This window comes from Puntigrus tetrazona, chromosome 3 (genome assembly GCF_018831695.1).
Source record: "Puntigrus tetrazona isolate hp1 chromosome 3, ASM1883169v1, whole genome shotgun sequence".
Classification (NCBI taxonomy): domain Eukaryota; kingdom Metazoa; phylum Chordata; class Actinopteri; order Cypriniformes; family Cyprinidae; genus Puntigrus; species Puntigrus tetrazona.
In genome coordinates, this window is record NC_056701.1 from 15747532 (window position 1) to 15773067 (window position 25536).

The 25536-nt window shown below is 39.1% G+C and overlaps 1 protein-coding gene across 1 annotated transcript; it reads right to left on the bottom strand.

Moving 5' to 3' along the window:
• Positions 1-987: 987 nt before the first annotated feature.
• On the bottom strand, positions 988-23728 carry rnf216 (ring finger protein 216). The gene is given in 18 exon segments (XM_043235241.1): positions 988-1748; positions 1751-1882; positions 1957-2032; positions 3815-4037; positions 5655-5752; positions 15291-15369; positions 15662-15810; positions 16552-16689; positions 16903-16953; positions 17093-17229; positions 17324-17438; positions 19325-19486; positions 19593-19695; positions 19800-19876; positions 20354-20944; positions 22461-22600; positions 22688-22828; positions 23619-23728. Coding segments are annotated over 17 exon segments (2493 nt in total). The 5' UTR covers positions 22755-22828; positions 23619-23728; the 3' UTR covers positions 988-1593.
• Between the last annotated feature and the right edge of the window lie 1808 nt (positions 23729-25536).

Here is a 25536-nt window from a genome sequence, read left to right on the forward strand (position 1 = left end):
CAAGAGTTCATTATGATCCTGAAGAACTCGTTCAGATTAGTTTTGCAGTCGTCCATGCATGTTCACTTATTAAAATTAGCGATTCATTGGATAACACGCACTGCATACGGGTGTGAAAACTTTTACCTTTGTAAGGCAAAACTGCGCTGCTGCATTCGCCTCATTAGGAATCTGACGGTACTTTTAAAGACGGACGTGTTCCCCACTCAAATTGACCAATAAAAAGACTTCTTAGTAAGCGGTGAGTCCTACAGAACTACACTGTATTTTTGACCATCTTTGCCCATGATATGTTGCTAATGTGACTGCTCCTTTGCTTGAACTCTACAGATTTCCCAGATCCATGCAGAAAATATATTTAGAAGCACGTATAAACATGTAAAGTCAGAGATGATAATTGTAAGTTCATAAAAATAGCTCAACAGATCTAAATTTAAAAACACCCACGAGAGAGACCTTCAAGCTCACAGTGAGGATGTAGCAGAACAATGAAAATGTCTAGCATCTTAATTAAATTTGAATATTCTCATTTACATCTGTTTACAGTTCCCCCTCCATTTCCCTTTGTGATGCAAACCAGATAAGCTCTACGTTACATCCGAGCAGCCAATTGAATATTCACAATGTAAAATTGTGAATATTGCAATGATTTTGAAGTTCATGACTCGCAAGTATGAGTCATGTTGTTTAGAGATCAGTTTTGATTCCAGATGTTCATGTAATAATTCTACGTTTTGTATTAGTTTCTTATGAGTTTCATAATTGCAAACAGGCAGCCACACGTGATATATGAACGTTTACTTGCAAGGCTATCTCTAAAGTGAAACTGTTGATCGTTTAAAACTGACAATGTCTGATCTAGACTACCAGTCAAAGGTGTGGAGTCAGCAAAAATATCGTGAACCTATCATAACCGCTTTGCCTGCATCATTACTCCATTCATTTTGTAAAAAAATGATACACTTTTGTGAAATGATTTGCTGAATATAAACTTAAAGACCAGCATTTATTTGAAATAAAAATCCTTTGCAACATTGTCTTTACTGTGACTCTCGATCAATTTAATGAATCATTGCTAAATAAAAGTATGTATTTCTTAATACTCAATGTCTTTCAGATTCCAAATGTTTGAACAGTGTAAACATCAGTAGCAAAAACTGGTCCTACAGTTTGATTTACAGCTCTGAAGTGGCATCAATATTCATCTAAAATAATAATCTATGTATTTGCATGAGGAGGAGGATGTTGAATACAAAAAACCCTGGATGAAAAAAACAAATTCTTTTGATGACCTCATCATATTTTGACTGATTTCACAAACAATGTTTAAATTTCCATCAAGTTCTTTGTTTTATTGAACTGAAAACTAACAGGTGTTCATATTATTCACTCTGTACGCTGTTCAAAAAAATGCCTTTCAACAAAGAAGCAAATCCAACAGGCATCCTGAAAACGCGCCAAAAAAATCAGTTTAGGTCCCATTACAAAATACGTAGAAAAAAACAGCGAGGCCTAACAGTTAAGACACAGAAGCCTGGATTATTTTTTTTTTTTTAGTAGTTCGAATGCGTGGCTCTCTGTACCGTGGTGTCCTCAAAGATGTCTGAAGAAGCGATGCGGTGGTCCATAGTGCATAGGCATATTGAAGTCAAAGTTCAGGTTACGTGGGTTGTAGTTCACCGGAGGGAGGTTGGGCAGCGGGGGCACGAAGGGGGCTGGAATGGGCTGAAGGAAAACGCGCTGCGGCCCGGCAGCATGACCTGGGGGATGAGCAGCGGGGCGCGCACGGCTTGAGGAGCTGCGTTCGGGACCTGCGGTGCAACCCGAGGGCGCTTCGCCGGAATGGGCTCAGGAGGAGGTCCCACTCTTTTCCCTGTGTTTTCTGAGGGAGACGGTACAAAATACGATTAGAAACCACCCGGGTTTAGGCGGCAGACTCAAGTTGTGAACACTGACCTGACTGATTGGTCTTCTTGTTTAACTCCGCTTCACCTTCTTTCTGAATCTCCTGAATGATTCGCTCGTCGTCTTGCTGCGGATTGAAAAAGACACAGAAAGTGAAATGGGGAGAAGTAGAGAAAACAAAAAAGCCTTTCAAAAATGGCACGGCAATTAGGCTCTCCGGTTACTGTTCAATCATGTGAAAAGACCAGCGAACCCCGCCAGAAACAATCTAATGCCAATGTCCGCGTCAGAACACAGCCGGGACATCGGACGAACTTGGGAGGAGTCCACTTCATCGGTCAAACACAAAACGGCTCAAGTTCACCAGTCAGCCTGGTGCACGGTGCCAGGTGATTAGGCACGGCTCTGAATGGAGGGGTAATTGTAGCCCCCGGGCTGCCAGCGGGACGGCACCCTGACTGCGCTCTTCACACAGAAACACCATTCAAAGGCCTTAATCGGATAATTAGTGGAACTCCTGGATCAACCGGAAAGGGATTTCTCGCTCATGCTCACTGCTTAGGGATAGTTTCCCCAAAAACGACGATTCCATCATCGTGCACTCCTCAAGTTGTGCCAATCTCAAAATGTATTGTAGGCACAGAACAACAAAAGGAAGAGAGCGAGCAGAATGTCCTTTCTTTTTGATGAGGAAAATCAGGGACAAACCCTGAACTCGCATTGAGTTTAAACTGAAGAAGTGCCATTTCTTATTCTTATTCATGATGTGGATTGGGACTTTTTTGCATTATGATTTTGGTTTCTAACAAGTATGAAAACAAGATAACCGAGATGGATTTTTGGCTTTTGCGTTGTAAATACAAATCTTATATATATAGCACTTTAATTTTATATCCATTATTAAAAGTTTTTGTTTTTTCAATACATAAATGAATGCTTGCAAAACAATGAATATGGATATTGCCCAAAATAATCGATTGCATTTTCTGCGATAAACATGCAGCCTCAATGTGGAGCACTTATAAGTGAACGATTCATAATACATAAATTACAAACATGAATTAAAAATAAAATCTAGGGTGTTTTAAAAAAAATTTTTTTTTAAATTTAATAAAAAAAGGATATGCTAGATGAGGATAAGTATATGACTTTCATCATTAAAATCTAACGTGATATTAGTGTAATTTACAAACCTACTAAGAAGGTATCTAAAACAACCTTTAACGGTTAATAACCTGAAAAAAACCAGCATGTTGTGAATAATGAATAAGCACTTTGTGCTTTAGTCACAGACTGCCGAGTGCTACATCTTATTATATAACACGCAGCGAATGCATGACGGTTGAGTGTGTTAGCTGCAGCACTGCTAACCCATCAACACTCAAGTACCTCTCGTACGGTGTACTCTCAAAGAGTCCTGTACACAAAACCAACACAAAGCCATTACACTATTCATCACCTGCTGTTTATCCTAAGACTGAATCACTCTTATTACAAATAATCTATGCCACACACGTTGGGGCCGTCCAATTAACTGGTTAATGTATTGCAATTTATTCTCTCAAAAATGAACGCAATTTAAATGTCAATGTAATGTTTTTAATGCTTGTGTCTGATTTTTTTTTAATTTAAATCGATTAACAGCTCCAAACACATTTCAAAATGAAGATCAAAAAGTAGCTGCAGCAAGTACGTCACGTAACAGGAGTGTTCAACAAATACCCTCAGGTTAGTGAACAAAAGGCTTAAACGTGCTTTAAACCAGACCTGGAGGAACGCGTTTGTGAGCCGAGATGATGTATAGAAAGTAAAGGTGTTCGCTGCTTTTTGAGGACGATTGCACGCTAACTCTGAACACGCAAGCAAGCCGAGAGATCACAATGAAAGAAGGGTAGCGTGACGTATTCACCGTGGGGTCGGTCCACAGCGAGCACTTCTTGCAGTGCCGGCAGGGGGCACCGGGCGAGCGAGCGTGCTGGCAGAAGTGGTTGTAGCCGTTGATGGGCTCCCGGCAGAGGTAGCACATGAAGGCGCCGCAGCGACACGACATCCGGTTGCAGCCCTCCGACTTCACCAGGCCTGTGGCACACTTGTGGCACTTCCTGACACGGGCAGCCGTCATCTTCTCCTCACTGGCCATGAAAACAAACGACATTCAAATTCAGTGCATTTCTAATAGTGCTCGACAGATATAGGTATGTGATATCAGAACTATTCAAATATAAGTTTAAATAAAGCAAAACTCAAGCACAGCAATTGCTGCAATTAATTATATTTCTTTAATAACGTTTGTTAAAAATTGGGAATTAAACAGACAAAAAAAATTGGAACTTGATAAAATAAATCTGTAAAATAAATTTATATACGTAGCAATTTCTAGTATCTATAATCATATTTTGTCATTTTAATAACCATTTTAGCAGAAGTTTGCATTGTTTGTTAAACTTCATAAAAAAAAGTCATACATGACATGAATTCAAATATTTTCCGAATGCTTACATTACATTAAAAATGACGTTTATAGCCCTTCTATTATTAGACACCTGCCTTAATACAAAGATTTGCTAAAAAGACAGTAAACTAATGAAGACAGAAATCTGTCAAAATAAATGTCTTGCTTGCAACAGTTAATGCCCATGAAAAAAACAACAAAAAAAACCTTACAATTAAAATAGTCTTGCAGCTTAGCAGGAATAGGGAGAGAAAAAAGACCAATAAAAATTTAAACAGCATAAAAAAAATAGTCCAGGAAAAAAACAGAGAAGGATAACAATAAGATACATGCAATACAATAGTTGCAATGAGCAATAAACACTAGTTTCATAAAGTTAGTTAATTAAAACATTACTCATTTGTAAATTCATGTTTAGATCAGTTCCATTAAACAATATTAACAGAACTTTTGATTTAAATTTTTGCTTTTTCATTAATAAATTCATAAATAAAAATGCTTTAGACTTGTTACTATTTAGCTTATGATCATGCCTTGTAAAGTGTTACAGAGAAAGGTGACTATTTACCTATTATTTACTTCTTTTTTTTTTCTTTTTAAAGAGTAGCACATCATTATCTTAGCAGCATGCAGCAAGAAATCAAAAGAGTTCAAAGGGTTTCATTTAGTTTAGGATGCTTATCTTAGCAGATATCTGCAGTTTACTGCCTAAAATGTCCATTTTAGCATGAGTTATTTTCAGCTATTTTACATATAGAAAGCATACTGGTATTGAGACATGATCCTGCTGTACCACATCGACGCGAAAACACAATCTGCCTTTGTGACACCGCATTTAATTTTAAATCTCTCAGTCAGGGTCACTTTCCTGTCTCCACAAATGTAGGCAACCAGGAAAGGTTGGTGGTAAACAGGATACACAGTCTTTGATGCATGTGTATGACAGGAAGGAAGGCCGGCGCTCACGTCCTGTCCAGTCCAGAGACTGAGCGGCAGTGATAGGCCGCCTTTACACTGCATCAGTTTACCCAGACACCCCCGCTCCAGTACACTTCCTCATGAGCGGCCGACGCACACAGGGGGCGGCTCTGGATGATGTGTATTTGCAAACATAACACTCAAGGGAATCCATCAAATACAGTGCTTTAGCATGTCATGAGGGAGGCCTGGGGAAACAGCTGACTCAGCATCAGGGATGCTAATGATCTCCCAGGGGGGCTCGCTACACTATCGAGTACCCTCAGTAGTGCGCGAATGCATTATTAACGACGTAAGAGTTTTTAAGTCGGGCACTTACAAAGCCACCCGTAGCCGGATCTCGTCCCTCTCCAGCACCTGCTCGCAGGTCTTTCCCGCGTGCTCCTTCCACACCACATGGCACTTCCTGCAACTCTCCTGAGGAAGGGGACACAAATAAGCATCCGTGTTATTGATCGCAATTGAAGTGTACAGGGGAAAGAGAAACACCTGGGCCGTATTTCATTCGTCCAGTGGGGGAAAAAAAGGTCAAGTTTCTGTTGCTCAGACACCTCTGTTTATGCATACGGAAGGAGCTGGTGTTCCTAGCATTGTTTCAGAGGTACATATTGCTTCCTAGCCCATGCATAATGCAAATGGGATTGATCGCAATGTTAATGGGTCAAAGATGTTCAGATGTCCGAATCAAAAGACATTCAAAAAAAGTGATTTTATGTCCATAGAAATAATAATAATATTAATAATAATAACAACAACAACTGCCTGAGTTTACATCTGACGAATGTCTTTGAGCCAAATACACTGTATTGGTAAACAGTATTATTGTACAAAACATAACTGCACATTCATCAACCTAAAAACATAAATATGAAACTCAACATTGTTAGCAGATCAGCTGGTGTGAAAGAACTGATGTACCGTGTGATTTTCTGTTGTATGACGCTGTGTGTTAGAGTGTACTTCGTTTTTTGTTGCTATTCTTATTTCTTAAATGCACCAAAAGCAAAACAGCTGTACTTTATTTGAAGCGTGCTGCAAGGACCATTATTAGATTGCTACAAAAGACAGCACTGAAAAGCTCAGAATACATTCGCTGATTGGTCGTGATTCAGTAAAATGCATTAGAGTTTGGCACAGAAGTCTGCAACACACACACACACACACACACACACACACACACACGTCATAAGCTGACACTGAAAAAACAATGCCACAGTGCCATTTTAGGTAGCATAAAAACTATTTGTTACTTTTTAAAATAGTAATGCCTTGTGTAGTTTTACCTATAGTCCTGTATCATCATCTAAATGTACAATTCTATGGAACCTCATTGAGAACATTCAAATTTTACCCTTCTAAAAACCAGACTGTTAATTTTTTACAGATGTTACCGTTTCTGTTAATGAAAATAAATTTGCATCTGCTTCCTAACTCAAGCTACTGCTATATACACACGTGTGTGTTCCCATATTAGAAACTGCTAAAGTAAGGCATGATGCCCACTGGGTAAGTAGGGTCACACAGTACAGCTGCCAAAACTTGAAAATTGATTTAAATAAATTAGTAATTACATAGTACTGAAAAATAATATAGTGGTCAGAAAAAAAAAATGTAATGGTATAACTAGATATAAACAATTTTCCAAAATAAGAATAATGTCCCCCTGTATAAACTTGGTGTTTATACACAAAAATATATAGCTGTTTTCTTTATTTTGGGATATAAGTTCCTTGCAATAGGATGATCATATTTAAGGTATGTAGGCTAAACAAATTTCCCATTTGATATTTGGGTCTCTCGATATTAGACACTTACATCTTTTAATGCAATTTTAAGGGTAATTTTACTGCCCAGGAAGTGTAAACAATAAGTCTGTTTCCTTTACAAACAGCATGATTTGAATAATTAATGATTTGCATGCTTGTCGGTCTAATAGAGCGCAAGTAGTTAGAGGTTTGTTCACATCCCTTGCCTTTGCAAACAACACTAGTGAAGAAATGACAAAGGCCCGAAATATTACAGTCTAATCTAAAGTGTCTGGCATAGCCGTTGTCTTTTAATAACTACCAGAAAGCAGCTAGTGCAGACTGCTCCCTGCCCTCCGCTCTGGATGTGATTCGTCATCTGTCTGGTTGCCTAGGAACAACATTTTCATCTGTTCCATTTTAGCCATGCCTGCCCACAATGCTTTGCCTTTCAGCTGACTGGAAAGGACATCTGAGTGCAACATGCAGCTGAACCTCTACATTCAGCACACGAACACCGTGTAAACGCCTACGCATTTCACAGCCACACAACTGGCTATTAAATTATGTTGTACTTGACACTTCTACATCTGCTATGGCGCTTCGTTTACATTTGACAGTCCGTTAAAGCCAAGTAGAATATCTCCAAAATAGCAAAGCTTCACGTATTTTAAAAATAAAGCGATGGAGAAGCGGCACATGTGGCCACAGAGAGCTCTCTAATCCCGTTACCCATTGTTGCCTGCTAACAGTCCCAGCGGTAAATACCATTAGCATAAATAATTAAAGATGAAGCTGAATATTAATGACAGTGACAGATGATAAGTGACAGCTTAGTGCGATGCAGAAGAGCTCAGAACAATCGCTCCTGCCCCCTGGGTGTCGTCTTAAGTGGGAAACGTATCTACATGACGAACTTCACTAGCAAAGTGGCTTCCTTAGAAATACGGTTACGAAATACAGCTTCGGGCTGCATGTTGTAAAAAACAAGTCATCAATCATCAAAACCATTGTGAAAAAAAAGGTCTACCAGAAACTATAGTGGAAATGTTGAATGATGCAAAGATCAGGCCAGACAATAGCCACCAGGCGTGAAGTATGGAGGTGTGACCTATAGTACCACAGTAACTCACTGCCCCCTAGTGGAGCATAGCAGCACAGCATGGGAGGGACAACACTGATAAGAGGCTTTGAAAAGTATTACAATGGCCAGACTAGATCACAACAACACTATTTTCTTATGTTTGGTCATTAAAATATCCAATTATTTTCTAGAACTCAAACTGCAGTTTATTTAATCAACTGTGTAAATAATTTAATAATCATCTTCTAATATCTAATATCTTTGTCAGGAGCTTTCTCTCTCTAGTGACTCTAGCGATCCATCCAAAATAAATATACAAAAATATTATATACACACCCACAAATGTACGTATATATATATTCATGTATCTTAATTTAGGTATATATTATACATCAAAAAGTAGCAATTTGCAGATTATAAATTAGTAACTGCTCATGTCATCCATTCACATTTTAAAAAAAAAAGTAAATTAAAAGCGAGTCTGAAAGTGTAAAACAAAAAATAGGGGCTAAATTATATTTTCTGGATTTTATCATCACAGAACGGTGGGTTTGTATGTGCACAGACAAAAGGAGTTAACAGGAAGTGTTAGTTTAGGTGACTCTCACAGTCAGGAGTGTGAACACACACTGGTACCTCTGTTTATATACACAACTAAAAATACAGCGGTGACGTCACACTGACATCACTTTAAACATCGCTTCCTGGTACAAAGTATACCTTGCAAGGCCAGGCTGACACTTCCTGATGAGCGGGGCGGGCTCAGTCTCAGATTCACACAGGTCGGCCCTGTTATGCAACAGTTCTTATCTGCGTTGGCAAACACTGCAGATTCCTTCAAAAGCAAGTGTGTGATTCTTGGAGTTACGAGCAACCAAAGAAACGTACAGCCCCGTTAACATTCTTCCTTATGATCTCCGAGAAGCCATCTCACCGGTTTAGCAAAAAGTACTACAAAACTGAAAATATAAACACCAGAAAGTGACTTTACTGATGTCGTTTAGAACTAAAATCCTGTTTCATGAGCCACAGGAACCTTCTAACCACACAGGATGCGCATAGCGTTCATCTGCACCTGCATAAGGGTCTGTTTTGTGTAATAAAGATAGAAAATGGTTGACGTTTAGCACAGCGATCAAAGTACCAAAACAAACTGGAAAAACAGCTTATGTGACAAGAGGAAAACGACTTTAACGGCAAGTCTTTATCTCAACAAAACATGCCCAAGGTGACAACTGTGGTCACGCCACATATTCTTGTAACATAAATCTGATTCGCCAAAACTAACAAACCCTTCTTTCCAGTTAATCGCATACCTCTCATTTAAGCTGAAACCTTATAACCCGAAACCACAGTTCTAGGTAGTCACGCTAGTTTTATCTTGACTGAACATATTTTGGTGTAAATTTAGTCCATTCATCTGTTATCCCCCTTTCAAAGTCAGCATTCCAGCATTGTTTCTCTTTTTTTTCCCAGTGGTTGCGAATTGTATGCAAATCACAAACATGCCAGCTACGCATCTGAACGTAATGAGAAATCTGAGCCATCAGAAACAGTCAATAGGCCTGTTCTAATGAGCGAGTGAGAGGTGCATCGAAACTAAAATGCTTTCATTATAATCAATAAGACGTAAACATGGATTGATTACACAGGGCCAAACCGTGAACAAATTTCTTACTTGCTAACAAACTAACAAACAGACACGCAAAAAAAAAGACACTTTGAAGAAAGTTAGAATGACATGAGGGTGAGAAAATGGCAACAATTCACATATTAGGGTGGATTATCCTTTTAAATGGCTTGACTAAACTTCAGTGAGGTCGGTCTGTTAGTTTGGATTAAAATCTGGTACTTAAATTTTCACAATAAGGTTCATTAGTTAACATGAACCAACGATTAATGCATTAATCTTAACGCTAATTTCAGAATTTACTAATGAATTATCAAAATTACAAGCTGTTAACATCAGTTAATGCACTGTGAACAATAAGCGACTTTTTTTATTACCTAACATTAACAAAGATTAATAAAGGAGTGCAATAAACGTAGTGCTCATTGTTTGTTCAAGTTAATTAATACATAACCTAATGTTAACAAGAGACACCTTATTGTAAAGTGTTATTGTTACCGTTGTGATTTACATCAACGGAAAAACAACATTACGATTTGTCCTAATCGCACAGCTACCACGACACATTCCACTGCACATGTGGCTAGCACTCCAAAATAAAAGCGGCGCGCACTAGCGCAAAGTGTGAACTGTTGCGATATCTGTTGAGGCACTCTTAACAGAATCAGCTCACTGCTTCTCTCCTGAACAGCCGTGCAGCAGCAGCAGCAGACCTTATAAGGCAGAAGAGGAGATCTGCCGAGCGTCTGATTGGGGGGCTGCTCGTACTGGAGAAGCACAGGCCTGAACGAGCCTCGGGGAGAGAGCGACACACCCACAGCGTGTGCTAACGCACAAACATCCCTAAGACGAGGCTACATATTAAGCTAGAGCACAAAAGTGGTTTTGATGAAGGGCTCGAGATTTCAGGGTTTGGCTCAAAATAAGTGCTTTGAGGCAGGGCTGAACAAATACAGGTCCCTATAAAACTCATCGACGGTTGAGTACGCAGCATGTCTGAACCAGATCGGCTCGACAGAATGCATTCCAATGCAATATATAAACATTGTAATAAATAATATAAAGAAACAAATACCAGCAAGCAATGACGTATTGAATCTTATCTGACATGTATAATGTTCCATGTTTGAAAAGTATACCATATAAATAGGAGGTACAACTCCTTTTATTAAATGTTTCTTGAGCAGCAAATCAGCATATTCGTGTTACTTCTGAACGATCATGTGACACTAAATCCTGTAGTAATGATGTTGAACGTTTAGCTTTGGCATATATAATTTTTAAATATAACAAAATGGAAAACAGAACATTTTAATTATATGAATTTTTAACACTAATGTTTTGCTGTGTTTTGTATTTCTGGCAACTCGTTTTACCAAGCACAAACATTTGAATGGTAGGGGATATTAGGTTAAATACGTCACTATGGAAAAATCTTGCAATTGCGTGCTGCTGCAGCTGCTGCTGTCTATCAAGGAAAATCTCAGAAACATCATGGATACATGGAAAATAAAGTGCAAACAAAAGCAGCCCAACTGAGCCAAAGAGTAGGGAATGCTGGCAGATCTGCATGTGAAAACCACAACTAACACATCCAATCACTGTGAGAAAAACAGCATTTTTTGAAATGTACAAACCTAAGAAAAAAAAATCTGGGTCAGATATGAACTGTACCACATTTCAAATTTGAAGGATCTGGGTCCAGCCAATGAACGTCCTTGATCCACCACAAAGGGTGGGGCCACAGAGGCAGTGGAGAGGGGAAAGTGTGTCAGTTATACAACTTCATCTTCACCGAGGGAAAAGAGTGACGAGAAGGGCAGAGGAGAGGACTCACCACTAAAAGACAGGAACTTGAGGGCACACGTCACCACAGACAACTGGGACATCAGACGGGAAAAAGGCAGGAGGGAAAAAAACATGTGCAGAAACATGAGCTCTGATGTTGTTAACAGGGGTACTAGGATTCCAGAGTTTTCCACAGACGTCTGTTCTTACCCTGGACAAATGTGGGTTATACAGCTGCACAAATCTCCATGCAGAACAATCAGAAATAGGAAGATGTCACTCTCAATATTTAGAGCAGAGATCCATCAATACGTCTTCTTTTTGAAATGGTGGAATTTGGGGCAGTTATATGGAACTGTAAAAAACATGCTTTTAAGTCATCAAGTCAATTGAAGAAATATGCATGTGTCTAGGAAGTTTGCAAAAGGGTTTTTCATTGTTAACTGTGCTAACGTCAGCGCACCTCATCAATAATATGACTGTCGATGATAAAAGTGATCTGAAACCATCTAAGAAGAAGAGCAACTTTTACTTAAGGGGAAAACAGAAGTGTCTATTTCTACAGAACAGTAATGGAGTTCTGGAGAAAATGCAAAACAAGCAAAAATAAACCTTAAAATGAGATATTTAAGTTTGTTCACCATTTCTAAATCACACATGTCGGACACTGTTCATGTGTAAAACTTCTAATAAATATCTGACCTATTGGTCAAGGGCATTAATTCATGTTTTTGTGGCCGGAGTTTCACAGACATACAAAGGTGATGGTTCAATCTACATCCTTTCCATTACCAGCTCAGATGTTTAACCACTAAGCCACAGCACTGTACACATTTTACTATAATAGACATTTATCAGGTGGTTGCCATTTTATCCAGATTATCTACCCAACAAATTTGTTCCCTAGAAGCACGGCTTTGGAAAAGTCCTCATAATGCCGGCCAAGTCAAGCACTGCTGTGCACGAGAGCCCAGTTCCCCATCTCGACAGGAATGCCATGCTGAGAGCCAGAAAGAGGAAATGAAAGTGGGTCACGTTATGAAATCAAACCACACATCCGTTCTCAATTTTTCCCCTCGTCCAGTCCTGTGACTTCACTAGGAGGAAGACAGTAGGAGGAGAAAATGGAGGTCCTTCCTGATGGCACACTTAATCTATGGGCTGTGCCGAGAGGAAGGCCAAAGACGTGGCCGTTTGAGCGGTTTCCCGCGCCCCTCTCTCCCGCCCCGCCGTGAGCTGCTGCAGAAGCGTGAGGCGGGGTTTAGTCCTGTAATCAGCAGCAGATGTGTGGAAGGATGAAACTTCTTTGGTGTCAAAGAACGAGAGCGCCACACGGTGGACAACAGGTATATGACAGAAAACACAGAAGTACTGCTACATGGGAGGATATTAAAAACAATCTTCCCTTTTAAATCAATAAGACTTGTCCAGACTATAATCAACAAAGATATATAGAGAATAATTGTCAACGTCAGACCACTGAACGATTAAATATAAATTAACTGATGTACTATTGCATCTCTGGTGTGCACTAATGTTCAATTAGGTCCATGTTTCATAATTCCACTAAATAATACACATAAAAAAAATAGTTTGATCACACACAACCAGGGAGCACTATCTTAATCGAAATATTAGAAATGCACACACAAAAGCAACTGTTTCACTCGGTAACAAAAAATAAAAACAGAATACTGTGCAAAAAAGTGGTTTTATGTACAAATTTATCAACACTCAGTTTCTGTTCATACAAAAAGTCAGAAAACAAGCAGTATTCTCATCATTACAGAAAAAAATGTAACCAAAATACGAACTAAATACTAGTCTGTTCACGAATATCCAGCAAATTTCCCCCCACAAAAAAATAGAAAGTAAGACGCAAAGAGATGTGGGAAACGGTCTGCTTCAAAATGACAGGAACTCAAAACATACTTTACATTAAATTACAATGTAGCTTTCATGATGTTTGAAAGGCACTCACGATCACAGCCCTCCCACGCGTGTTCAGTACTTTATGAAATGATGGAGGGACAAACAGAGATAGAGAGAGAGAAATGGACGCTGACAGACGAACTGAAAGATAGCCCTGACAAACTGCAGGCGGCTCTAGCATTCCTCTCAGGCCTGTTGAGAAAGTAGCTGTGAGTTCAGAGTCCTTGACATGTTCCGCCTGCCAGCTGAAATCCACTAACACGCAGACGGACTGACAGCTCTCTGTGTCCTGGCACGGCCTGACACATTCCCCTCAGCCCAACACTGATAAGACTCGAGACAAAACATCAAATGTACTTGTAACCAGTGTTGGAGAACATACCGTGAAACTCAAGCTACAAACTACGCTTGAAAATACTACAAGCTACTAACAAAACATCCCCTGTCTCAAATATCAAATACAAATTTTTTTTATTAATAGCAACTCAATATATTTTTTCTATTCTAATATATTTTTTTCTATTCAAAATATTTTTTCTAATAATTATCAAATCTCAACAAAAGTACTTTTTTCCTGTGATGCAAAGCTTAATTTCTTTTAATCACAATTATTCCAGTATTCAGTGTAACATGATCCTTCAAAAACCGTCCTAATATACTGTTAAAAAGACATATATTAGTATTATCAAAGCCGAAAACGTAATTTTTTGAGGCAACCATGATACATATTTTTGTTTTGTAACTTCCTTTATCTTTTGTAATATTCCCAAAGTGTAATTTTGTAAAACCTAATGCATAAAAGTATTGTTTCTTTGCTAGTTTAAAAGCATCGCCTTGATTGTTTTTATATTTACCCAAATGGGAAAGTTTCTCCTCATGCTATAGCAGTGGTTCTCAACCAAGGAGCTAGTTTGGACTTGACATTTTAATTTAAGGAAGAACTTCGGTTCGTGCAAATCTCCCCTGGGGACTTTACCATGAATTTTAGTATGTTTCATGACTTTTCCCAGGTTTTCCATGACAAAGGAAATCCTGAAAGAACGCTGACCACTCCCAGGCTTGACACTTTTTTTAAATTCAATGAATCCTGAATATAAATACAACCAGAAAAACCAGAACACACCCTTATTTATATAACAAAGTCAAAAACATTTTCTATTACACGCTCTTTACTAAACACAGAGCAGGTAATTTTTTTTTTTAGTTTTTGGAGAAATTAACCGTTTTAAAAACGGCTAAGCTACTATGACACTACTGAAAAAAAATAGTTAGCATCTCCATTCAGCAGCCACAGTAACAAACACGTATGTGATTCATATCCCGAAAGTATAAGCCACATTTTCCTTGAACATCATGAGGCAGTATTATCCCGGAATACTGATTCATCTAGTTCTGCTGAACTTCCCTGACCCTGGTTAAGCTCTGTTTAGGGTTCAGAGCACTGCATATTTATAGCTGACAAGATGAATGGCTGTCTAAACCCCAATGATAAAAAACACCATTAGTTTCACATACTCTAACATGGTTCATTATGGGGCCTCAGACTGCAAACCACAGACTCTGATGACCTTTTCCACCGGCCTATGGCGCCACCAAGTGACCACTGTGTGGCTCAGCGATAGAAGTGGACAGAGGAAGAGAGAATTGATCCAGAACATGAAAGTACTTTCATGAAGAGATCACTGCAACAACTGTATTACACACACACACACACACACACACACACACACACACACACACACACACACACTAGTGTATCCAGGCACATGGACTAACCTTTCTGCAGCGTGGGTTTGGGCAACTGAACAGAGAAATGTCTTTATCCAACAGTGCCGGGAAGTTACAAAATGGACATCTTGAAAAGAAAAAAAAATAGTGTTGTTAGGATTTATAATGATGAATAATTTCAATCTCAAGTTTGTGCAATTCATTTTTTTATTCTGTTACTCTATTGCATGGCTTTGAATAAGTTAAAATGTGAATAACTATATGGACTACTTAATATAGATCACTTTTTGTGCTTTTTGGAGCTAGACAGCTGTAGCTACATTCAACTTTCCTTGTGTGGAAACGAACCTTGCCTGTACACTCATCAAAATATCTCCTACTATGTTCCACATCTAAATCTATCAGCACATTGATCTCACCTGACCAGTTCATCAGCACAGGTGGCTGCTACGGCCTCCTCTGCCTGTCTCTCGTAGTATTTGCACAGAATGTTTTCCGGTAAAACCTTCTCCAGCTCACTGGTAGGGAACGAACAGGTGCAGTTCCCATCCATACAACTCAACTCCGACTGCCAAGAAACACAAAGAACCCCTTTTAATTCATCTGAAGCAAAAATACCAAAATATGTTTTAACTATAAAATTCAATGAGTGCTTGATTTGAGAATCTACACTACTGCAAATGTATTTTTTAAACCAAGCATTAATTTGATCAAAAGACATTTAGAATTCTATCATATTAGAATGATTTCTGAACGATCATGTGACACTAAAGAATAGAGTAATGATGGTGAAAATTCAGCTTTGCTATTACAGGAAAAAATTGAAATAAAATAATTAAAAATATTTTTTAGTTTTTTAATTTACGCAAACTTGGTGAGCATTTCTTTGAAAAACACTTACCGACAACATAATTTTGAATAGTAGAGGATGTGTTAAACACTGTATGAACTCCACTCCATTAGACATAAAATATTAAACACCTGCAAACCAATGATGTCCGAGCTTGCCAGAGAACTTGTTGTATCCCAATTTTTGTGCAATAATCAAGCTGAATATAAACAGTATATCTTTTGTTCATAATTATTAGAATGAAAATGAAACTAAAGACGGGAGATACATCGGGAAGCACCTAAAAAGCACAGGGCAAAACGAAACCAAAATATAAAGGAACTTTAAAAACAGAGTGCACAATGCCTGAAAACATCGCGACATGATAATGGTCATGACCGCATGCACGGTTTCCAGTAATACAATCCAAAAGACATAAAGGTAACCTCAGAGACTGAGGAGTCTGGACAGATGACTTACTCTTCCCGAGCCGAACACTGCCTCCTGGGCATATTTCACCAGACACTCCTTGCAGAACAAATGGCCATCTGTGCACTGGGTCATCTCCTCAAAGGCAAACTCCCCACAGCAGCAGCCACACTCAATCAACTGCCCGTCCTGAGAGCACAGGTCAAAATGTCACATGCTTTTAACACAAACTTCCACATTATAATCCAGCACACATCACAAGGCTAATCTGATTTTAGAATTGGAACTGTTTGTTTTTTACCCTGTGGAATTTACAACTGTGGAAAGAGCATACGTTTTTTTCTTATGATGTGGATTGACGTGTCGGCATCTAAAGTACATGAACTGGCTCTTCACACCCACCTTTTGATACTGCTCCTCATTCACTTGCAAAGCCAACAGGAAATCTTCGTGCTGAAAGTGGGAAAAAAAACCCTCATAATTTTTTTTCAACAATTAACAGTCTGTCAGCTCGTGTCACCGCAGCCCTATTTCTTTGGATTTCAGGAAGAACCATTAGAAATAAATTGGAGAAGTGAGCCGTGTAAAGTACCTCAGCCATTTCCTTGGCTTTCTGCTCGTAGAACTGCAGCTCTTTCACGAGCGACGGCTCCAGTGTAGTCTCATTTCCACGGCTCCATCTGCGATTCTTCTCCAGAAAGTACATCTTTCTCTCCAGTTTAAAAGAACCTGGGATGAACGAAATGCAACGAGTACTTCACTGTTTACATGGTTTTATTTTGCATTCGAACAGCATCCAAAAGACAAAGACGTATGTACTCACCCTGCTCAAACTTGAAGTCTATGAACGCGCGCTCATTTGGCTCTCTCCTTCTCTTCTTCTTTCCTGAGGGGTCAGTAGAGTTCTCTTGCCACTTCTTAAGGGCTTCGAATAAGGCCTTGAAAGGTTACCACAAAGATTAATGCGACACAAATGACTAGCGGTCACACAATATGAGAGTGATTTTAGCAGTTCTGTGAAAAAAAAAGTTCTGAAGACAATATGACAAAATATGAACAATATGAAAGACATTAAAGAAATGACAATGAATCACATTTCTAAAGCTTTTCTGTCAACTAGCAAACTAGCTGCTTTTCAAACAGCCTCCATGGACCCTTTTCACAAGACTGTGATGCCGAGTTTAATGGTCATCAGCATCGTAAATCCTGAAAAGTTTGACATATTTCTTTAATATTCTCTTCTGAATGCCGTTATGAGTCTCTCTCAGTTTTTTTTCTTTTGTTGAAAGACATGAAAACACTTCTGTACAATTTTTCTTTTGCTATTTGAGCAAATGGGAATGCAAACGATATATTTGTGGTATTTTCCCATTCACTGCTCTTCAAGCTATGATGACGCCCGCTGCTGAGAAACCCGGAAACGTGAAAAAGGTCCATTATGGCAACATGTAAATGCTCAGCAGCTTGGTCAACACAGTCTTAGGACCAATTCGTACATATTTTACGAGGTGGATAATTCATACGATTTCATATAACCTCACTCGTATTATTTTGTACGATTTGTCTAAAATCCCAGTGATGGGTAGGTTTAGGGACGGGGTTAGGTGTAGGTAATTCATACAAATTCATACCAATTGGCAACCCATAAAATACATGATTAATCAAAAAAACATATGCATCTGTACAAGTGAGCTCATACGAATTTGCCACCTCATAAAACATGTATGAATTCTCTGCCTCAACCCAGATTCCACTCCAAAATATATGTTTGATCTTGCCTATTTCCCAAAATGGCTTAATAATTATATAGAAAATTAAAGTCAACATTTATGTTGTTTCTGCACCATCTGGAATGAATACATCCTGAGCAAATGGTGTCCAGTTTCAGAACGAGAGCAGGTGTGAGGCACGAGAACCATCCGTGACAAATAGGTGTCAGAACTTCAGTGAGACACAGAGCACAGCTGTTACAACAGGGTTAAGGGTAGTAGAGTGTAAGTGTATAAAAGGTTTGAGCGTAGCATGTTTGGGGTTCGTTCGTTCTTGTTGAACCCGAGGCACTACATGTAGTTTGCCACTGCTATGCTACAATAAGCATCTTCATCAAGATCATCTAAGTCCTCATAACTTTATATATGTTATCTGCTATAAGTCTACATATGTTTTTTTTATTAATTTTAAACATTGAAGTTTAATGTTATACAAATCCTGCTGAGAACGGACACCTTGTCCATCAGTTTTGGTTTGCTGGCAGTTTACGAACCTCTGCCCGCACAGAGGTCACTGGCAATCCCGGGAGGCTTGTTACTGGCCTGCACTGCGCACTTGTGTGTCCAGTTCGCCAAAATTAACCCTGACACAAAATTTCTCTGCCACTTGGATTTATCAAGACAAGCTTTAGACCAAGCCAGGATTAGGCCACAGTTCAGTTAGGACATTTAAGTGATTTTCATAAACATGCCTTAGAGAAAATATTACTGTAGTATACTTTGAGACAAAAAAAAGGCACTGATCTATTTTAAGATCAGTCAGAGCAAGTTTCTCTCAGTTGAGGCAGCTCAGACTTGGATTTTAATCTGGAATTAGGTTTAAGCCTTGTCTGTGAAATCGGTAGTAAATGTATTCATCTTGCACATATGACAAGCAAAGCATTTAGGCAATCACTGTCAATTCATCACAATCGACATGAACGTAAGTACTTCTTAAACAATTAAACACCAGCCAAAATCCCTATAACAAGTGTGACAGGGCTAGTTAAAATCAAATCAATATTTAGATCATTTACAATTTTGAAATGAAAATGAAAAGAGAGAATATTTTTCACCTTCCGGGTAATTGCATAGTGTCCTTTGAGGCAATTCAGGGCCCATTTGATATCCTGACAGCTCAACATTCTGAAGTCACCCATCAGCATGTCTGCAGCTTGAATGACAACCTCTGGGCCAACAGTCTTTAGTTTGAAATAATCAAAATAATTTTCACTTTCCTGCGTAACAAAATAAAACCCACATTAGTTAAATGTTTATATTTAATACATTTATAGCAACACCACCACATATAAACTACGGGTCTGATGAATACACTGTGCAAACCTGCGTCTCAGAATCATTTGTCTCGAGGAGAACACTGCTTTGCGTCAAAACGGAGTTCGCTTTCTTCGGATAATCAGGGTTTTCCAACAACAGATTGCATATTCTAAAGATATAAAGATATAAAGAACCCAAACGACGTCTCACAAAAAAATAGTAAATCGAAGTAAAACCAAAAAGGGCCCGATTAAGAAAAAGGTTTGTGCTTACACGTTTAAATCTTTCAGGTCACCTCTCTCTATCAATTCTGCTACATATGCGTCCTGCACATCGGGGAAAAGGTCCATCTGAAAATGTCAAAGCAAATGAAAATAAAACCCACCTTTAAAATACGATATGCATACTCAGATCCTTTAAAGGGTTAGTTCACCCAACAGTGTACTAACGTAATCAGAGTTGTTTACGCAAGAATGTAATCAATATTTCTATACTCTCCAAAACGGCAGAAGATAGCATCTCTGTGGAGAAGATTTGTTGAAGAAACAAAAAAAAACTTGTTATTTTCATAGCTTTAAGAAAAGTGAAGTTGAGCCACTGCTATCACATGGACTATATTACCAATGTTTTTATTACATTTCTGGACCTGGGATCATTACAGTTGCGTCACTGTCTGCGAAGGATCAAAGAGCTTAATTTGTGTTCCAAAGATGAACAAAGGTCTGACAGGATTGGAAAGACATGAAGGCGAGTTATTAATGACAGGATTTTTTTTTTTTGTTGAGTGAACTAACCCTTTAACACAAGGAGCTAAAGAGAAGACTCACCACCCCTTTCACCAGCATATCGAGGGATGTCCTTTCAGGGGTCAGCTGTATGACAGGTTCTCTGGGCGCTGACGGTCCAGGCCTCTCATTGTCAGCAGGAGCAGGGAGATGTGCAGGAGAGAGAGGGGCCGCCGGCCGCTCGTCTTGTCTGACCTCTACTAGCACAGTCTCATGTGGCGTCTGAGGCCTTTTTGTGGTCCTTTCAGTTCTCGGCCAGACGACCACTTCAATTTTGTTGCCCAAGTCTGACCGACCTGATTCAGCGGTGGGTGGAGCTGAGAAAACAGAATTGGCCTGATTCACTGAGTGTGCACTGGCTGAAGGGTTCTTAGGAAGGGGCAGTGAGTCCTTAACAGGCATTAGAGGTCTGTGCAAGGCATTTTCTCTAGACGTCGAGGGTACAGCATTCTGGTCCGTGGTTAAGACACCTATGGCTTGGTTTCCTAATGTAGGATGTATGGTGACTACAGGAGGATGATGGGCATGTGCGCTGGTAGGATGTCTGTTGGATCCAGATGCCTGGCTTGGGAAAGTGCTCGCACCCCACTTGGCAGCCGGTCGGATCAGCTCACGATGAGGTGAGGGCTGTGGCTGCCAGACAGAAAGAGAGTGTATGATTAATATTTGAGCAGGAACTGCTCATCACATTTTAGTGCAGTAATTACACATCAATTTTCAGGAAATCCAAAGTCTAAGCACTGAGCAAATGACCAGTTCTCTCAATCCGATTTCTCAGTAGTTGTCACTTTTATTGAGAAAAAATTATGGCCAAAACAAAAACAGCGCTGCTAAAAAGTAACTACTCAAATGTAACTAAATACAACTAATTTAAATCAGTTGGCATGTAATTATTCCAGCTGCTGTGAGAGTAGGCTATAATAAAACAATGCGCCTCTTGCAGAATCCCCATCCGGCTTCTTTATGTTTACAGACGTGACGTAATGACGCAGAGCCATGCTCGAATTTCCTACAAAAACCTACCCATAACAAATCAAATTAGAAAACATTATTGCAAGCTAACCGCTGTGAATCGGGGAAAGTGAAGTAAAGTGACAGTTTTGAATACTGGCTGGTTATGTACTTGATCAAATATTGATAATTTGTAACCGAAAAAAGTTACGGACTGCAGCTTTAATAAAATGTCTATGTTCTGCATTGCAATTGATGTCTAACTGACGCTAATGTAAAAGTGAAAGCAAAAAGGTTTTTTTTATTTTAAACTATTTCAAAGTAAGGAAAGTGAGGGAAAAGGGAGAGCTAAAAAGAACTAAAAGCAACAAACTGCTTGTTGCCGAATTGCTGCTAATTCAAAAGCGAAAATAAAACACGCGCAGCGTTTTCAGGTTATTTAATTCCGAAGGAAATCGAGGTAAAGACGGAACTCAGATGACCCCCCCATCGTGATACACCGGACACAGCCTGTCAAACATACACAAGGATTAGCTAATCACAGCAGCGAGCGTTTACTTCTGCTCTGAGTCTATCTGCCACTCCTATTCAAACCAGGTCAAAACAGGACAAAACAAATTGCCTATTATTTATGAATTATTATTTGATTATAAATTAGTTTGTTTGTGGTCAATCTTGATAACATTAAAAGTGGTCCTCAGAGAACAACACAAACTCACTGTAGCCCTTTCATTTTTTTTGTTACTACACCATATAACCATTCTCAAAGTAAGAGTAAAAAGCCAAATTGCCAATAATATCTGCAATATACAACGGCAGGTTATTGGACAGCTAAATTAGAAAGCAAGCCAGAGAAGAGGAGAAATGCAGTGTCTTGGTCTATGGGTGTGGGGAGGTGAAGTTCATCATCGCCTTCAGTTGTTTTCAAAAGATGTGATGCGTCACAAAATTCAAATAAAATAGAAATAACAACAGAGCAAAGTACCAAAGCCGAACGCAGATGCAATCTTTACGCATTTCTGAACAACCACAATGCAATATTATTACACTGTTACCTCTATATGGTTCTAAACCCATATCACCAGGTCCCTGCTGACTCCCCCTCGCTAGTAGGCTATATTATCGTGTTAATGAATTCTACAGATATGCACTTTTAAGTGTGTTGGGAGAAGTGAATACCACACAGGGATCGAATTACCTCCAAGATGCGCACGTCCTCCTCTTCTTCATCGTCCTTGACCACGACGGGGACATTTGGTACGAATCTGACAGGTTCATCATCAGAATCCGACGATGAAGATATGGTTATGTAGGACGTCCTGGTCCTAACTCTTTTAGCTAGCAAAACAACAACAAAACAGTCTTGACAACCAGAACACCACTGTTATTTCTAATAAAGACAAACGAAAGCCTTGGTGTTAGTACCTCGACTACGATGGGTATTAAAACTAGCCAGGTGGATGACATCATCATCACTGGACCCGTCAGCCATGATAAGACACGCAGACTCCCTGAGCCGTCCACCTTCTCTCGCTCACACAAACACCCATGCACACACACAGGAACCTGAAACGAGACGAGCATAACCGCACATCCATGATAACACGCTTGTGATAGAAATACAGTCATAGTTTCTCAATGATGCAGTCAAATTGGACACATCTGTGAGTGTGCTTGTTTTCATTTCCTGTTTCCCACGAAATGTAGTGTCCAAACAAGACTGATATTTGCAAAGCAGGTAAGTGTAAGATTCAAAACCCTTATATTCGTGACCACTGTTCAGCTTAAGTTCGTATACAACACACCAAAAACATTAAAGAAAAATACTTCGTTAAGGTTAATGTCCTTGAAGATTGAGTGCATTCACATGTAAATGAGTGCTGCCAACGTCAATCTCTGTGTGCAGAGACTTTGGTGTTTTGTTGATCTGTGAAGCTTCAAATCAACGCCCCTATGACACCCAAGCATGCCAACTAGATAGTCTGCTCACTAGGTTTTGAAACGCAGCCTGTTAATTCCAGATTGTCAAAACAGACTAGCTGATCTCACGCAGCAGCGCCGAGAAACCTTTCTGATGTTAAGATCATTCGTCCTTCTTCGTCTTTTATAACACGTGGGCATTCCCAAAGAAGTTAAATATAAAGTAGGATAAAAGAAACAAACAAATCTGTACTCGCTAAAGTCCCTAGCCAGGCTGAGCTAGCTCTTTGGCGTTAACCCTCCGCGCCAGCTGATATCACTTAAACAAGACGAATTTTCTTTCTCAGACGGGTATTTCATCCCAACTTAATAGCGAAGACAAACGAGCTATAATAAGACTTCAACACACGAAGACTGCTTAATAAACTGCACGTACCTCTCAGTCACAATATCCAGCACATCGACAGCGTTTGATCGCCGGATATCGAAACAAACGGCCAAAACAAGCCAGAGCGTGACGTCAGACGCACACGCGCCTGGCCGTGGGAGGAGCCTCGGAGGATCACGGGAGTTGTAGTTCTTCTCTGTTACTGTCTGCTGCTAGTTTCTGGATGTCCTCTAGGTGTCTCTCTTTTCCTTCTTACAGTTTTACAATCACCTCGATGTCATTTTTTCAAAACTTTAGGTTCAAATTTCTCAACACTCCATTCCCCGACCCCCAGTTGCACATTACCCTAAGAAAATCGCCTTTGGTATTAACCAAAATTAGTCAACTGAAAGCCATTACAACTACTTCCATTTCAAAATGCAATTCACAAATTTCGTCTGAAATGGCTGTCTATTCATTTCAGTACGATGAAATAACTATTAGCTGAAATAAATGTCTCTTTAAGATGTCTAAACAGAAAAGATGGGCAAGTGGGACATGGGACCAAGGATACAATGTATGTAAAATAATAATGATATATTACATCCATATATAATGTAGTCCAAATGCTGCAGAGTAAATGATGTCAGTGGATCATATTATCCTGAAAATCATTAGGCCTATCTAAACAAGGAATAGCCTGCTGTCCGTCAGTTTCCATAAAGCAATGAGTGTAAATAATTTAAAAGTCAAAATATAATGTAACCTGTATCCCAATCCACAAGACAGGGCTGGTGAAAATATAGAAATACAGTTATCAGTCTTTTAAGTGATTTGTTTTTTTGAAGAAAGGCAAACACCACATTCACACACACGGTTTATTTACCGTTCTGTACTGTGGGCTACAGTACAGTATTTGTTTTGTTTTATTCTGCTTTGAATATTGGGGGACATAGCTTTCTTATAATGTTTATGGGTAATTGCAGACAAATCTTTAACACTGTATTTGTCTCTAAAGAGACAGACGGACAGACAAACAGACAGATGAATATAAATGATCCTTTTCAAGACAATACGATACAAATGAAAGCCTTAAATTACTGCCATTGTAGCATAGCTTGTTTTAATCACAGATGTTTAACCAAAAAACCCATTCAAAAAAACATTGAGTTAAGGACAATGGGACTGGAAAATGCTAACTTGTTTCCAGGTTAGCAAAAAATGCCATCCAAAATGGCATACATATAAATAATGCCATACATTATTTACATGCATGCATATAAATTAAAAAGGAGAAGAATTGATAGGAGCAATTTTAATTTGATGATGACTTTAAACGGTCACAGTAATGCACTTGGTCTCAAAACTTAAATATACTGACTAAAGTTTTTTAATAAACCGTGTTCAAAGACTATAAAGACATTACCTATCAAACAAAGTAGTCCTTATTCTGAACTACACAGAGCCAATGCAAACAAAGTGACTGTCCTTAGAAAATGGAAAATATGCTGGCCCTGAGAGATATGAACTGAGCAATTATACTCAGGTGATGACTAAAATGATGAAGGCCTTTCAAAGTAGGTCAGTGTAAGATGAAAAAAGCATGCATTGGATGACCATGACTGACTCCACATGGAAGAATGAACCTGAAATCTAAACACGGGGTCATACAAGCATAAACTGCAACCACAGTCATTACTTCAGTAACTCAGAATGAGGAATGTAGCACCTGTGGGCTTCAGCTCGTGTGCCTTGCACTAAAAGCGGTTGTGTCCTCATTAAAATGCTTCATCTGCAAATGACTATACAAACATATCAGCTATTCATAAAAATTCTCATAAATGCTGGTTTCACCCCATCAGTCGTCAATCAAGTTCAGACATTACCAGCATCGTAGCAGGAGAATCTATTGAAATGTCAATCATTCAAATCATACCCCTGCTATTATGACTGCCAAGCCACCAAAACGCTAGCCAACAGATGTATT